General features: G+C 35.4%; 1 protein-coding gene across 1 annotated transcript in view; it reads right to left on the bottom strand.

Moving 5' to 3' along the window:
- The window catches only part of Rabep1 (rabaptin, RAB GTPase binding effector protein 1), a 94695-nt gene that overhangs the window by 42198 nt on the left and 35654 nt on the right, over positions 1-16843 (bottom strand). Inside the window, exons 4-6 of the mRNA XM_010605823.2 lie at positions 8140-8259; positions 4615-4750; positions 1730-1908 (exon numbers count right to left, since the gene is read on the bottom strand). Of these exons, the coding sequence (XP_010604125.1) occupies positions 1730-1908; positions 4615-4750; positions 8140-8259 (435 nt within the window). The remainder of the gene's footprint in view (positions 1-1729; positions 1909-4614; positions 4751-8139; positions 8260-16843) is intronic.

Genomic DNA, 16843 nt, shown 5'->3' with positions numbered 1-16843 from the left:
AAAAAAAAAAATAAAAGTCCAGGAGCAAGTAATATAGCTCAGTGGCATACCACTTGCCTGGAATGTATAGGACCCTGAGTTTGATCCCCAGCAAAGCAAATAATAAAGCAGCAAACATTACCTTCTCCTAGCTTAACAATCTCTGATATGATCCCAACAATGAATGTAACTGTACTGTATCCCTAAATGTACCAATAAACACAATAAAAAATAAATAAATAAATAAATAAAAAAATAAAAAAAATAAAAGTCCAGGAGCAAGTAATATAGCTCAGTGGCATACCACTTGCCTGGAATGTATAGGACCCTGAGTTTGATCCCCAGCAAAGCAAATAATAAAGCAGCAAACATTACCTTCTCCTAGCTTAAGTCAATCTCTGACATATGTAACATAATCATGGTGTGTGTGCGTGCACTGCTGTTAATGTAAACAAGCCCTACAAAACTGCTATTCACCTGATCTTTCTTCTTCAGTTCTTCAACTTGTCGGAGCTGTTCTGAAGTTAGCACAATCTCCATTCGCTGCATGTCTCTCATCAGCAAACGCTGAGATTCCAGAAACTGGTCATTGGCCTTCTGCCATGTATGTTTTAACTGGTTGTGTTGCTGTCGCTCTTGCTCCAAGAGATGGCAAACTGTTTAAGAAACCCCACCAATCAAAAACACTGAATTTTAATGGAAGGAAATTTCTTTAGTATAGGGCTACTGGACCAGGTCTGAATGGTTCATTTTGTCTGCCCTTGGCTGGCACCAAGGAGCAATCTATAGTTGAACAGGACAGCTATCCCAAACCATCTTTCTAATGCAGTCTCTCAAAGTGTGTTCCTATCCTTAACCACATTTAGAAATTTTAGGTGATAAAGAATTTTATAGCACGCCTGTAATCCCAGCACTCGGGAGGCTGAGGCAGAGGATCGCTGTGAGTTCGAGACCAGTTTGAGCTACATAGTGAGTTCCAGGTCAGCCTCAACTACATAGTGAGACCCTGTCTCAAAAAAAACAAAAACAACAAACAACAACAAAAAAAGAATTTTATATATATTTATGAAGATGATTCTGTATTCTAGTCCATCTTTTGGGGCATGGACTAATTTGTATCTCTTCATACATATATTCTGCATGATCTGTGTACAATATATCAAACTTGAAGGTATGACCTTAAATTTAACTTTTTAAAATTGTATATAAATGCTTTAAAAAAGAAAATAAAGTCTAGGTGATACATAATACAGCATTTCCCAAATTTATTTGACAAAAATCCCCAATTCTCACAGTTCAAATCAAATGGGCAAGTATGCAGGAAATACTCTTTGGCAAATAAATGCTCTAAAGACCAAAATGTAATAACCACTCCTAATTGTGTTTAGCAAATTTTGATAAAGCTGGGGATGTAGCTCAGTGGTAGACCATTCATATTCTGTGTGCAAGGCTCTGAATTCAATCTCAGCCCAAGGAAAAACAAAGAAAGTAAAGAATTGGCCACTCTTCACCTCTTCACTGGGGGCTAATAAAAAAAATAAAAGTCCAGGAGCAAGTAATATAGCTCAGTGGCATACCACTTGCCTGGAATGTATAGGACCCTGAGTTTGATCCCCAGCAAAGCAAATAATAAAGCAGCAAACATTACCTTCTCCTAGCTTAAGTCAATCTCTGACATATGTAACATAATCATGGTGTGTGTGCGTGCACTGCTGTTAATGTAAACAAGCCCTACAAAACTGCTATTCACCTGATCTTTCTTCTTCAGTTCTTCAACTTGTCGGAGCTGTTCTGAAGTTAGCACAATCTCCATTCGCTGCATGTCTCTCATCAGCAAACGCTGAGATTCCAGAAACTGGTCATTGGCCTTCTGCCATGTATGTTTTAACTGGTTGTGTTGCTGTCGCTCTTGCTCCAAGAGATGGCAAACTGTTTAAGAAACCCCACCAATCAAAAACACTGAATTTTAATGGAAGGAAATTTCTTTAGTATAGGGCTACTGGACCAGGTCTGAATGGTTCATTTTGTCTGCCCTTGGCTGGCACCAAGGAGCAATCTATAGTTGAACAGGACAGCTATCCCAAACCATCTTTCTAATGCAGTCTCTCAAAGTGTGTTCCTATCCTTAACCACATTTAGAAATTTTAGGTGATAAAGAATTTTATAGCACGCCTGTAATCCCAGCACTCGGGAGGCTGAGGCAGAGGATCGCTGTGAGTTCGAGACCAGTTTGAGCTACATAGTGAGTTCCAGGTCAGCCTCAACTACATAGTGAGACCCTGTCTCAAAAAAAACAAAAACAACAAACAACAACAAAAAAAGAATTTTATATATATTTATGAAGATGATTCTGTATTCTAGTCCATCTTTTGGGGCATGGACTAATTTGTATCTCTTCATACATATATTCTGCATGATCTGTGTACAATATATCAAACTTGAAGGTATGACCTTAAATTTAACTTTTTAAAATTGTATATAAATGCTTTAAAAAAGAAAATAAAGTCTAGGTGATACATAATACAGCATTTCCCAAATTTATTTGACAAAAATCCCCAATTCTCACAGTTCAAATCAAATGGGCAAGTATGCAGGAAATACTCTTTGGCAAATAAATGCTCTAAAGACCAAAATGTAATAACCACTCCTAATTGTGTTTAGCAAATTTTGATAAAGCTGGGGATGTAGCTCAGTGGTAGACCATTCATATTCTGTGTGCAAGGCTCTGAATTCAATCTCAGCCCAAGGAAAAACAAAGAAAGTAAAGAATTGGCCACTCTTCACCTCTTCACTGGGGGCACTACCATATTCTGGCACACTTCCCAGCACAGCACTCATCTGACTGCATATCTAGCTCCACCAATTTAGGCTGTAAATTATACTGGTATTCAATTTTTATCTGCCTTCTCATTTAAAGACCCTAGTTTTCAGTGTTTTAGTATAGCTCCATGCCCTTCCTCATTTTTATTAACTTTCTCAGACACTTTTCTCAGATATATTAGGAAGCTCTGGTATCCACAATAACATACTATTTCTAGAAGAGTTAGAATGAAAAATTTAACCAGAAATTCTTTCTTTTGGATATTCTCTGGCAGAACAGGTATCACTGACTAAAACAGCACATCTGAAAACTTTCCTAAAGGCAAAAATCCATTCAATGTTTGGGTAATTTTCACAATATTTTATGAAATAATTCTGTAGATTGATATCATTTTGGCTTTCCACTATTTAGGAAAAAACCAAAATCATATGTAAACCTAAATTATTTTAAGCTCTACTTTCCACAGCATTTGATATACTTAAAAGTTTTCACTGTAGGACTCTATCACCATGGTCCAAACCTTGCACATTAAAGTATGTCCCAGTACAGTATAACCCACAATTTAAAAGGACTTAAAGGAGTCCACAATTTGGATAAGAAAAAAAAAAGACTATTATTTTCACTATCTCCTAACTGAAACATTATTTCCTTAACTGTAAAATGTAGACAACAAACTACAGAAGCATTAACAATACCTATGATTTGACTGCGAATAGAAATTTTTATATTTTACTACTTGTTGCAGCTATCTTAATATAATTTATGATCATCCTTACTACAAAATTACCAGTTAATAAACTTGTTGTTAGACTTTGCTATTTATTTTTGTTTGGTTGGTTTTGGTTTTTTAGGACAGGATCTCACTATGCAGTTCAGACTGGCCTTGAACTCGTTATGTAACCTAGGCTGGCCTGAAGCTCTTGGCAATCTTCCTGCCTCAGCCTCCCAAGTACTAGGATTACAGATATGTGCTGCCATATCCAGCTCTTAGTCTTTGCTATTTAAAATAGCACATTTATTAATAATAACTTTAAATTTGAGGGTTTTAATTCTCAATAGGGTCAGGTATTTAGCTCAGTGACACAGCATCTGTCTGGCAAGGTCCTGAGTTCAATCCCTGGTACCAAAAAAAAAAAATTCTTGATAACCATTTTGGAAAATACAGTTAATCTGTGCATCATTCTGGTATAAGACTAGTAATACTAAAATTGTTGCTTAGAAAAAGTAATGTTATATAACCAGAATACACTGTCCCACTATCATTTTTGCTAATTCATCCCCATCAAAATGAGTGTGCATGGGCTGGGGATTTAGCTCAGTGGTTTGGTGGCCTGCCTTGCAAGCGCAAAGACCCAGGTTCAATCCCCGGTACCAAAAAAAAAAAAAAAATGAGTGTGCAGGCAAAAACAGTTAAACAGAAATTTCCAGCCTTATTCTCTTTCTGCTCAAAGTGAAGGCCTTGTGACATTTTTACTGGGGTTATGGAGGAAAGAGGAGCCATTAACAATCCAACCCCCTTACTAATCCTCACACCCTCAGCTTTGTTTTTGAGTGGTTTTTTTTTTTTTTTGGTACTGGGGAATCAAACTCTGGACCTTGCATTTGCGAGGAAGGTGACGGCACCACTGAGTTAAATCCCTGGTCCCTTACACCTCAGCTTTTCATGAGAACATTTAAAGCGATCACAAAGCTTATATTCAATCACTAATATGTTTCATGAGTATTTTAGAATTTGTTGTTGTTAGTCAATATTAATTTTATTTTACTTACATAGTTCTACCTGAGATTGAAATAAAAATATTTAGAACATTTACCTTCATGCAATTCTTTCCGAAGTTTTTCAGCATCTTCCTGAAGAACAGATTTCTGAGTATTCAAAACAGCTACATACATCTCTAGATCAGTCCTACAAGATTTCTCAGCTTCCAGATAATGATTCAGTTCTTTAACCTGAAAGAAGATGCAATTCTATCAAACTGAAATTTACAATGGTTTCTGTTTTAGGTGTATAATGGTAATCTGTGAAAAAAATAGTGATAAGTTCTTTACAATTTTATATTTACATAAATCTACATTTATAAAAACTAACATTTATAATTTTAATCATAAAACAAATACATACTACAGAAAACTCAGGAAATCACAATAGTTATTCTCAATAATCCCATCATCTGAGTAAATACGCAATTGAGATGCTTGTGCTTTGCTTTTAAAAAATGTAGTTCTAGTTTGCTTCTCCAGAGCAATGTATGCATGCCTCTTTACTCCTATATTCGATGATATACTGTATGCTTTGCATTTTTGTTAAACAGTAATTTCTAAGGATAAAAAAATGTATCTTGTCCTTTAACTTTGCTTTTCTTTAATTTCTGATGAGGTAATTCCAAATGACTTAAATTTATAATAAGGACAAATTTTTCACTGACACAAATATTTATCAAAGCTGAGAGAGGAAACCACTATAACCACACAAACTTGAAGGCAAATGCAGAATATTTTTTCCCTTTTTTCTTTTTTCTGGTACTGGGAACTGAACTTAGGATCTTGCACTTGCCAGGCAGGAACAGCACTGCTGAGCTACATCCCTGGCCCTGAATGCAAAATATTTTTAAAAATCATCTTTTCATAATATCCTTTATTTCTGAACAATTAACAATAATACTCAGAATATTAACAATACAGTCTAGTATTTGAAATACTTACAGCCAAAAGAAAATACAAAACTACCCCAGAAAATCTAGTATAATGTCATTTGTTTTACCTTGTCATGTAAATTGTTCATCCTAAATTCTAACCATTAACTTTCAGCTTTTTCAAGAGCTTATATCTAATTTCATATTCAAAGTAATTTTCATTCCTTTTACCTTCTTACTTCTTTAAACTTAAATAGTTATCTTTATTCCTAGGCTATTACAGTCACTAAAATGTTTCAGCTATGGTTTGATGCTTTGCTAGAAATTGTCCGCCAACAACAAGACATCAAACAAGCACGGCAAACTGCTGACTATTGTGAGGCACTTTCTCTACTACCAGCTGACAGTCACAGAAAACCAACATGGCAATCAAAAATGGTGGCATAAAACTACTAATTCTACCAGCTATAATTTCTTAGAATAAACATTTAAATCAATTAATAATTAATTTCTAATATATAAAAGCTACTGTGAAGAAGTTTGGGAAGATGGTAGAAATAGTAGCACTAGTATTTGAATTTAGTAAATTCTTTATACCCTACCAATCTAAATTAAAAATACAGTACTTGAACATCATCTCTCACCCTTTTGGCTAGGATCAAGTATAAAGATACATGGACAAAATCCTGCAAAAATCCAGGTGACAAAGACAGGGTGAAGACAAACCACTGAAAGCTACTTATCCAGGTTAACTTAACACAGTAGCAAACGGAAAGGAAAAAAAAAAAATCAGAGGAAGCAGCAAGGATCCTCATTCCCCCAAATAGTCAACTAAGTCTCCAACATGACAGAAGCAGGTGAAACCACTTCACACACTCACGAGAGTAAAGTCAACAAACTTTTTCTGTTAAGACAACCTGGTTATGGTAAGATAATATCCAAATTTCATTTGCATTTCTCTGATCTCTAATACGGTCAAATACTGTTTATATTCCTTGACTATTTGGTTTCTTCTTTTGGGACTGCTCATTCATATACTGTACTGTACTTGTTTTTTTTCTACTGGGCCCTTTGTTACTTGCAGAATGGCAATGTCTTTTAATTCTGGAAATCAATTTTTTGTCACATACCTGAGTTATAAATAATCTTCTCAAAGACTGTAACTTTCTTTGTCTTCTCTTGGTAGTATCTTTTAACAAGGACATTTATATTCTAATGTGGCCAAATTTGTCAGTGTTTCTTCTAGAGTCAATTTTTTGTCTTAAGAAATCTTTTCATAGGCCAGGAATGTAGCTTACCAGTGCAATACCAGCCTGGTAAGCCCAAGGTCCTGAGTTTGATTCCCAGTACCAAAAACAAAAAAATCTTTTCGACCTAAACAACATATTCTTCCCACCCTCATCCCTTCTTTTGTTTGTTGAGGAAGGGTCTAAACTATATAAGTTTAAACTAGCAGAAAACTCACAAGAATCTTCCTGCCTCAACCTACCAAGTGCTGGAATTACAGAAGTGTGCCACCATACACAGCACAAATTCCCCCCAAACCCCCCGGTAGCAGGGACTGAACTCAGAACCTTGTGCTTGCAAGGCAGGTGTAGCATCACTGAGCTAAATCCCTGACCCTTCAAGTTCTCTTTTTTTAACATCTGAAAATGTTAAAGATTACCCTTTTCTTGGGATTTAATTTAAAAACTATTTAAAAAGCATATGGGGGACAGTCCACTTCCCTCTCACCAATTTTAATGTTATCTTTCATATATCAAACTTCTACATACATATGTCTCAATCTCTGTGGTGCTCTATTCTGTTTCATTGGTCAATTTTTTGACCCAGTAACAAACTATCTTGAGTATAGTGGCTTTACTGTAAATCTTATTATCTGGTATACAGGGTAAGAGTTTCACCAAAACTCTGCAGTGTGTATTCCTGATTTGTTGCTGCTCTGTAAGAATTCTAGGATCTAATTATTAAGTTCTTTATTAAATCCTGCTGGATTCTGAATTTACAGATTAAATTGAGGGATACAATGACTGCTATATTAATGAATGCTCTATTTTTTTACTAAAGTATTTACACACATAGATCTTTATTTATATGGTCTATAAAGAGGTTGTTCATTTTTGTTCAAATATAAACCCCCCCACCCAATATGTTCTTTCTCATCAGGTGACCAGAAGCAACAGACCCAAGTGACCATGGACTCAAACTTCTAAAATAGTGTGCTAAAATAAACCTTTCCTACTTTCAACTTGATTTCCTCGGGTATTTCTTCCATAGTGATGAAAAGCTAACAAACACCCTCACTGAAAGTGAGCTAAATCATCAGCTTCCTACTTTATTAAAATGTTCAATAAAAATTCAGCCATACAATAGCTATATCATCTCTAAAAGATAAGTCTGAGGCTAGCATAGGAAAATAAAAACTTTGAAGACCATTTTCCTAGATAAGAAAATTTAATGGGATTATGTCTCATTTTGATAAGAAATGAACACTAACTTTGAAATAAAGTAGCCACTGTTATAAGGCATCATTATTGTGATTATTTATTTAAAATATTCATATGGGCAAATCATCTCAATGCAGTTTTTTGATGTTTTAAGCCAAAGCAAAATTCTTAAAATGTATAGTCTAAATTAGTTTAAACCTCTTAGTGATTCTAATTTCGTTCATGTCATTAGGGCAGATGGATTACAATGTTTTACAACCTTTGAGGCCTCCAACTCTTTAATTTTGTCTTCAGCCTCTGTCAGCTTATCTTTCAAAGCTGCAATTTCCTTCTCCATGGGCATCACAACAGACCGAAGTTTTTCAGCATCTTCTTGGGCCTGTGGTTAAAAATACAAATTAAATGTTACAACTTACTCATTTATTGCTTTTCAGAGAAAGTCTGGCTTATCCATTTGGTAAAAATTAATATAACAAATAACTATATTAAGCACTTCATTAGAAGTTTAAAAACTGAACTAAGTGTAACTTTTCAATGGTATCTTATTAGAATGCCAAACCATAATTAGTTTTCCCAAATATTTCATTAAAATTTGAAATAGAAAAATATATTCACTATGACATATTTGACTTTTTAATTAGCAACTGAGTTAAAAAATAGTTTATATGTAAAAAGAAATACATATAACAAACAATTTTTTAAGTCCCAGTTACTAAGTAAGTGAGATCATAGCTTAAAAATATTGAAAGGACATTTTTCCCCCAGTTTTTTAAGATAGGGTCTCTGTAGTCCAAGCTAGCCTGAACTCACTGTCTATACCATGCTGGCCTCCAACTCACAGTGATCCTCCTGCCTCAGCCTCTCAAGTGCTGGTAATGATGTTTTAAAACACAAAATAGAATGTGTTTTCAAAACTGTTAAGATAATTATGTTGTTATAAAAAGGCTTCCAAGTATGCAAAAATATTTTAAATATCATTTTACTTTTTAATATCTAAATGAAGCAAACTCAAAGAATGACCCATAAAACTGTCCAAATTCCATTCTCAAAAGCATGGATTAAAAGGAAACTATTCCTTAAACTAATAAAATGGTGAGGAACTAAATTTTCACTTTTTATATATACATACACATACCTACACTCACACACAGAGAAATAATCACAGAGACAAAAAGCTGGAACTCCTCCTACTAATGAAAATGAAACTTACACTTACACAGTGAATGAAAAGAACTGAAACTTATCCCAAGTTGTTTAGAATTCAGAAAATCTACTCAAATGTGAAGAGGATTTAAAAAAAAGAGAGATTCAGATTCACTTTCACGTCCTTAAAAATCACATTTTGAACTAAGTACTGTTTGGAAAAAAACACGTCAGCTTAAAACATCTTCAAAGTCAAAGGTAGTTTGGAATTCTTTTTTTTGGAGGGGGGAGTTGAGACAGGTTCTCACTATGTAGTTGAGACTGACCTGGAACTCACTATGTAGCCCAGGCTGGTCTCAAACTCACAGCAATCCTCCTGCCTCAGCCTCCCAAGTGCTGGAATTACAGGCACATACCTACACTCACACACAGAGAAATAATCGTAGAGACAAAAAGCTGGAACTCCTCCTACTAATGAAAATGAAACTTACACTTACACAGTGACACCACACTCAGCTATTTTGGAATTCTTATAAAGAAATCACTTGATTAAAACTCAAGAGGATAAAATGGAAGGGCGAAAGTAAAGACTTTATCATAGCTATTTATTCATGCAAATATGACCTCACTATTCTAAGCGTTGCATGTCATTGTAAACAAAGATTTTAAGTACACTTAAAAATGAAAGCAAGGTCATTAGAAGCATGGAACATCTGAGAGAAAATCTTGTTACAGCTAAGAGAAGACCAATAAGATGACCTGACTAAGTCCAAATGTATCCTGAACAAGATCTTCTAACAGAAAGAAAGGACATTTGGTAAAATCTAATGCAATCTGGGGCCAGAGATTTAACTCAGTGGTTCCACTGCCTGCCTCACAAACACAAGGTCCCGAGTTTGATCCCCAGTACCAAATAAACAAACAAATAAATAAATAATGCAATCTGAATACAAGAATGGACTTTGGTCAATAATTATGAAATGATTAATAATTTATTAACTACAAAAAACATGAGGAAAACTGGACATGGAGAAACTGTGCTATCTTCATAATTTTTATGTTAATAAAAAATGGCTCTAAAAATAAAGTTTATTTTAAAAATTAAAAAACAAAAATTTTTTTTTTTTTTGGTACCAGGGATCAAACTCAGGTCCTTGCATTTGCAAGGCAGGTGGCAGAACCACTGAGCTAAATACCCAGCAAAATTAAAATTTTTTTAAATGACAAAATGTGGCAGACTATGGAAATGAATAGATAGTAGAAGAATGGAACAAAGATTAGTAACAAAAGATCGTTTTTAATTGAACTGAAAAGAAAATTCAAATTGTAAATGTGACATTAAAAATGTGTATACAAATTAATACATTTACATAATCAAATTGGCCAAAAAGCTTTTTAAATCTCAGTTATGTTTCATCTTATATTTAGTTGCCCTGTGTTTATGCTATGTTGAAACAGAGTATGTGGAGCATCTGTCACATAGGAAATAAAGTATACTGAGGAAAGAAGGAAAACTAACATCTTCTAAAACTTGTTTACACACAATTATCAAACAACAACTCTTATTCAACAAATACTGAACATGTATGCGCTAGATACTATTTTAGGTATTTAGGACTCACAAATAAAATTCCTGCTTTCATGGAACTTACATTCTACCAAACAGAAACAGGCAGTGACCAATAAATACAATAAAAGGTGATTTTTATGTTATATAAGGAAATAGGTGCTGTGGAAAGAGAAAAACTGGAGCAAGATACAGGAAATCAGGAGATGACAGTTGGAAAACAAAGGTAGGCACACATTGCAGAAAAGACAATCTCTTTAACAAATGGTGCTGGAATACTACATAGAGAACTATGAAAATGAGCATGGAGATTCCTCAAAAACTTAAATTATCACTCAACCCAGCTATACTGCTCCCTGGTATGCTCCTAAAAGAATTAAAAGATATCATGTTATAGTGATATACACCCTTGTTTATAGCAGCATAATTCATAATAGCTAAGCTCTGGAAAAAGCCATGCTCCATTCTACATACCTATCAACAGAGGAATGGATGAATGTGGTGTACAGAACAGTGAGGACCACCCAGCTACAGGGAGCTACAGGGAGCTGGCAGTGCCCTGGGTCTTCAGCAGAGCAAACTGGTGAGAACAGCCCAGCTGCATGGGCACCTCTGCAGCACCTTGCCCTCCACTCTCAGGCCTCCTGGTTTTGCCAGTATGTGAATCCACACTGCAGAGGCACAGGTGGTCAAAAGGCCATTTTACTGAGCTCCAGAAGATAGAACAGAAGTGAACTACTGCAATAAAGGCACATCAGACCTCTGCAGTTGGTGAGTTGAGAGGGATCACCACCTTCCACCAAAACTTGGACTACCTTCAGGGTACAGGCAGCAGGAACCTGTAGTAGAACCTAGTATACTTCAACTCTGCAGGAGGTCAGGGAGCTCAACTTGGGCCTTGCAGCCAAAATTCAGCCTGAATCTCAGCAGTCTGCCATCTGACTTAGTTCTGCACATTGCTGCCCATATTGTCTACTGTAATAGCAGAGATATACCCTGAAAAAGACTCTTGAAACTTTTTTTCCCTTTCTTTCCCTCAATTCTATTTTTCCCATTCTGCAAATTCTTTTTTTCTTTCTTCTTTTTCCTGCTCGCCCACATTATTCTTTATCTCCCTTTTTGTTCCTGTTCCTGCCCTAATTTGGATTTTTCCTTCTTCTCTTCTCTCTTTTTCCTTAACTCAAGTGTCATTAGTTTCAAAGGAAAGTGAGTATAATTTATAGATTCCCTATTACTGTTAAGTTGTTCTATTCTTGTCTTTCTTCTTGCACTCTGTCTTTCCCTCTTGTCTTCAGCAGTTTCCTAGAATTTGTTTGATTGTCCTGTGTCCTCTGGCTTCACTTGAAACCTTCTCCTATTCTTCTACCTATCTATTTCTCTCCTAACTCCTTCTAAGTCCCCATTCTGAAGGGTAAAGTTGCTATATTGAAGAGTTTATTCGCTATAAACATTTTGAGCTGGTCCTCAATTTTTATTTACTTCACATGGTTTAAAGGTGATAAATTAACAACTATCAAAAATCAACAATTTCTAAGCTGTGCTTGATGCTGTCATGTTGCTGATTGTATCAACTGTGCGAAAGGGTTGTGATTGATTTAATGAGTTGTCCTTTCTTTTTTTTTGGTACCGGGGATTGAACTCCGGTCCTTGCGCTTGCAAGGCAGGCCACCAAACCACTGAGCTAAATCCCTGGCCCTGTCCTTTCTGATACTATGAAAGTGAGAGTGTCTATGAGTCAGTAGAAACTCAAAACCTGAAGAGCAGCTATATCAGGAAGGTCAAAGTACTAACTCAGGAATTAAACATAGGACAGCCCAACAACAAAGATAAAAATGAAAAAACACTTAAGGCACAAAGAGAGACTTCCAGTTCACCAAGAGCAAATTCTAGGGGAAACGAGGTAGAAAACTCTGATAATCAAACACCAGGACACCCTGAACTCAGAGCACAGGAAGTAACAAAACAGATCATTCAGGCTCCAGAAAAGTTCAAAACAAATAATTTCCCAGATAACTACAGAGATGGAAAGCACAAGGAAAGACATGATTAGAGACTCTAGAACAAAAACTGACAAAAAAATAGGTGAGCTCAGGACTATGATAGAAGCCATGAATGCCCAGGAAAGAAATGGAAACCATGAATGTCCAACATAGGAAAGAAATGGAATCCATGAAATGGATTCAAACAGATATCCAGAAGATCAAAAATTCTACCGAAAGCATTTGCACCAGGATGGACAAATGTGAAAATAGGATTTCAGATATAGAAGATAGGACTGCAGTTAATGACCGTGAAAAGAGAGATCTCTTAAGAACAGTAAGGGATTGTGAGAAATCAACCCAACAACTCCTAGATGATGCAAAGAGTAACATAAGGCTGATAGGAATCCATGAAGTAGCAGGAGAAAATACAAATAACTTAAAAAAGCTGTTCACAGGATTAATGACAGAAAACTTCCCAAACAGAGGGGAAGAATTTGACAGACATACAGATAAGTGAGACATACAGGACTCCAAATAGCCATGATCAAAAAAATCTACACCTAGACATATAATAGTGAAGATCCCAGAAACCCAACAGAAGAACAAAATACTACAAGCAGTTAGAGAAAAGAAATAAATCATATGCAAAGGAAGGCTCATCAGAACGACAGCAGACTTTTCAACACAAATCTTCCAGTCAAGGAGAACCTGGAGTGAGGTATTTCAAGTAGTAAGAGAAAACAACCTCCAACCTAGACTATGTATCCTGCAAAACCCTCTTTTAAAAAGAATGGGGAAATAAGATACTTCCATGACAAAGAACACATGAGAAACTACATGAATACCAAACCAGCACTACAGACAATTCTAAACAACATCCTAGAAAAAGACAATAAAGGTCACAACACCATGAGGCCCAAAAGAGCAAATCAATTAGGCAAGGCAAGAAACTATAGGGAGAGGGGGAAAAATTAAAAAGAGCCAAAAACAGGACAATAACATGAAAATGATAAGTCAATTCACATCAGTTATAACTGTCAATGTCAATGGCCTCAATTCACCAATCAAAAGAAACAGACTGGCAGAATGGATTAAGAAGCAAAATCCAGCAATATGTTGTAAACAAGAAACACACCTAGTGCAAAAATAAACTCACAGACTGAAGGTGAAAGGATGGAAAACAATTCTCCATGCCACAGGAACCCAGAAAAAAGCAGGGGTAGCTATCTTATTCACAAAGTAAATTTCAAACCCAAACTGATTAAGATAGACAAAGAAGGCCACTACAATTTTGTAAAAGGAACAATCCAAGAGGAAGAGATGACAATCATAAATATATGTGCCCCAAATATATAAAACAAATATTAAGGGACATGAAAACCAAATAAGCATTAATACAATTATAGTGGGGGACCTCAATACCCCACTATCACAAATAGATCATCTAGACAAAAAATCAACAATGAAATACTCAAACTGAACCAAGCTTTTGAACAAATGCACTAAATAGACATCTACAGAATGTTCCACCCCACAAAATCAGAATATACATTCTTTTTGGCTGCACATGGATTATTCTCCAAAACAGACCACATACTAGCTCACAGAAGAAGCTTAAATAAATGCAAAGGAATCAAAGTTATCCCATGCATATTATCAGACCATAGTGCAATTAAGCTGGAGATCAACATCATGAGAAACCGTAAGAACTTCACAAACACATGGAAATTAAATAACACTCTCTTGAACAATCAATGGGTCACAGAGGAAATTAAAGAAGAAATTAGTCAGTTTTTACAAATAAATTATAATATCAATACAACATACAGGTATCTATGGGACACAATGAAAGCAGTTCTACATGGAAAATTCACAGCAGTGAATGCCCCCACTAGGAAAACAGAGCAAGCTCAAATAAACAACCTAATAATGAATTTTAGGCTCCTAGAAAAAGAAGAGCAAGAAAAACCCAAAGCTCATACAAGGGAGGAAATTATGAAGATCAGAGCAGAAATCAATGCAATGGAAACTAAGAGAATGATACAAAAAAATTCAATGAATCAAAGAGTTGGTTATCCAAAAGAATAAATAAAATCAATAAATCCTTAGACAAACTTGTCAAAAAAAGAAAAGGCTCAGATCCATTCAGTTAGCAAAGAAAAAGGTGAAGCCACAACAGATCCAGCAGAAATCCAGAGGATCATCAATACCTACTTCGAGAACTTGTACTCTAATAAAATGGAAAACACAGAATAAATGGACAGATTTCTTGATACTTATGAATTAACAAAGTTGATCAAAGATGAAAAAAATTCTAAACACCCCAATTACAATCAGTGAAATTGAAAACGTAATTAAAAGTTTAGCAACGAAGAAAAGGCAGGTCCTGATGGATTCACTGTTGAATTCTACAAGACATTTAGAGAAGAACTACTGCCACTACTCTAAAAAACTTTTCAATGAAATTGAAAGGGAAGCAATACTTCCAAATTCATTCCTGGAAGCAAGTGTTACTTTGATTCCAAAACCAGGGAAAGACCCAACCAAAAAAAAAGAGAACTACAGGCCAATCTCCTTAATGAACATAGATGCAAAACTCCTCAATAAGATACTGGCAAACAATACAGAGGGCTATCAAGAAGATCATACACCCTGACCAAGTCGGATTTATTCCAGGGATACAGGATGGTCAACATAAATAAATCAATAAATGTGATACACTGTACCAACAGACTCAAGGACAAAAACCATATGATCATCTTAATAGATGCAGAAAAGGCATTTGACAAAATTCAACACCCATTCATGATAAAAACCGTGCAGAAAATTGGAATAGATGGTCTTATCTCAACCTGATGAAGGCTATCTATGAAAACCAACAGCCAACATCATATTAAATGGCCCAAAACTGAAAACCTTCACATTAAAATCAGGAACAAGACAAGGATGCCCACTATCACCACTCCTGTTCAATATAGTTCTGGAAATATTAGCCACAGCAATTAGGCAAGAGAAAGAAATTAAAGCAATAAAGACAGAAAAAGGAAAAAGTTAAACTGTCATTATTTGCTGATGATATGATAGTCTACACAAAACACCCAAAAAACTCTGCTGAAAGACTTCTAGACTTAATTGACACTTTCAGCAGAGTAGCTGGATACAAACAAGGTCAACACTAAAAAATCAACAGCCTTCTTGTACACAAGTAACAGACTCATTGAGAGAGAAATTAGGGAAACAATTCCTTTCACAATAGCATCCAAAAAAATGAAATATCTAAGAATCAATCTAATGAAAGAAGCAAAAGACCTCCACACTCAAAGCTACAGCACTCTGAAAAAAGAGATCAAAGAGGATATAAGAAAATCGAAAGATATCCCCTGCTCCTGGGTAGGAAGAATCAGCATAGTGAAAATGGCCATACTACCAAAACTGCTATACAGATTCAATGCAATCCCAATTATTTTGCAGAACTAGAGTAAATAATCCAAAAATTCATTTGGAACAAGAAGAGAACTAGAATAGAAAAAGCAATTCTAGGCAACAGAGACATGGCAAGGGGTATTACAATCCCCAACTTGAAATTATATTATAAAGCCACTATGATAAAAACAGCACGGTACTGACAAAGAAAAAAGATCTGAGGGTCAGTGGAACAGATAAGAAGATACAGAAAACACTCCAGATGTACTCAGTACCTCATCTTTGACAAAGGAGTCAACCATCCTCAGTGGAGGAAAGATAGTCTCTTTAATAAACTGTACTGGAAAAACTGGATTTCAATCTGCCAAAGTTTAAAACTAGACCCTTATCTTTCACCATGCACTAAATTAAAATCCAAGTGGATTAAAGATCTAAATATTAAAAAAGAAACACTAAACTTGCTGGAAGATAAGTTAGGCAGAACGCTCGAAGACACTGGCATAGGAAAAGACTTTATGAACAGACCCTCAGTAGCATGGGAACTAGCACAAAGAATCAATAACTGGGATCTCATCTTATTAAAAAGCTTCTGCATTGCAAAAGAAACCATCAACAGAACTAAGAGACAACCTACAATGTGGGAAAATATTTTTACCAGCTGTCCTCAAACAAAGGACTATTATCTAGAATATATAAAGAACTCAAAAAAATCAGGACCCCCCAAATATAAAGACCCGGATTAAAAAATGGGCATCTGAAATGAACAGACACTTCTCAGACAAACAAGTAAAAGCAGCAAATAAATATACGAAAAAATGTTCAACATCACTGGTCATTCAAGAGATGCA

The sequence above is a fragment of the Fukomys damarensis genome, unplaced genomic scaffold (genome assembly GCF_012274545.1).
Source record: "Fukomys damarensis isolate Sample0158 unplaced genomic scaffold, DMR_v1.0_HiC HiC_scaffold_13, whole genome shotgun sequence".
Classification (NCBI taxonomy): Eukaryota; Metazoa; Chordata; class Mammalia; order Rodentia; family Bathyergidae; genus Fukomys; species Fukomys damarensis.
The sequence above is the reverse complement of the archived record's forward strand: the minus strand, read 5'-3'. Positions and strand labels throughout refer to the sequence as shown.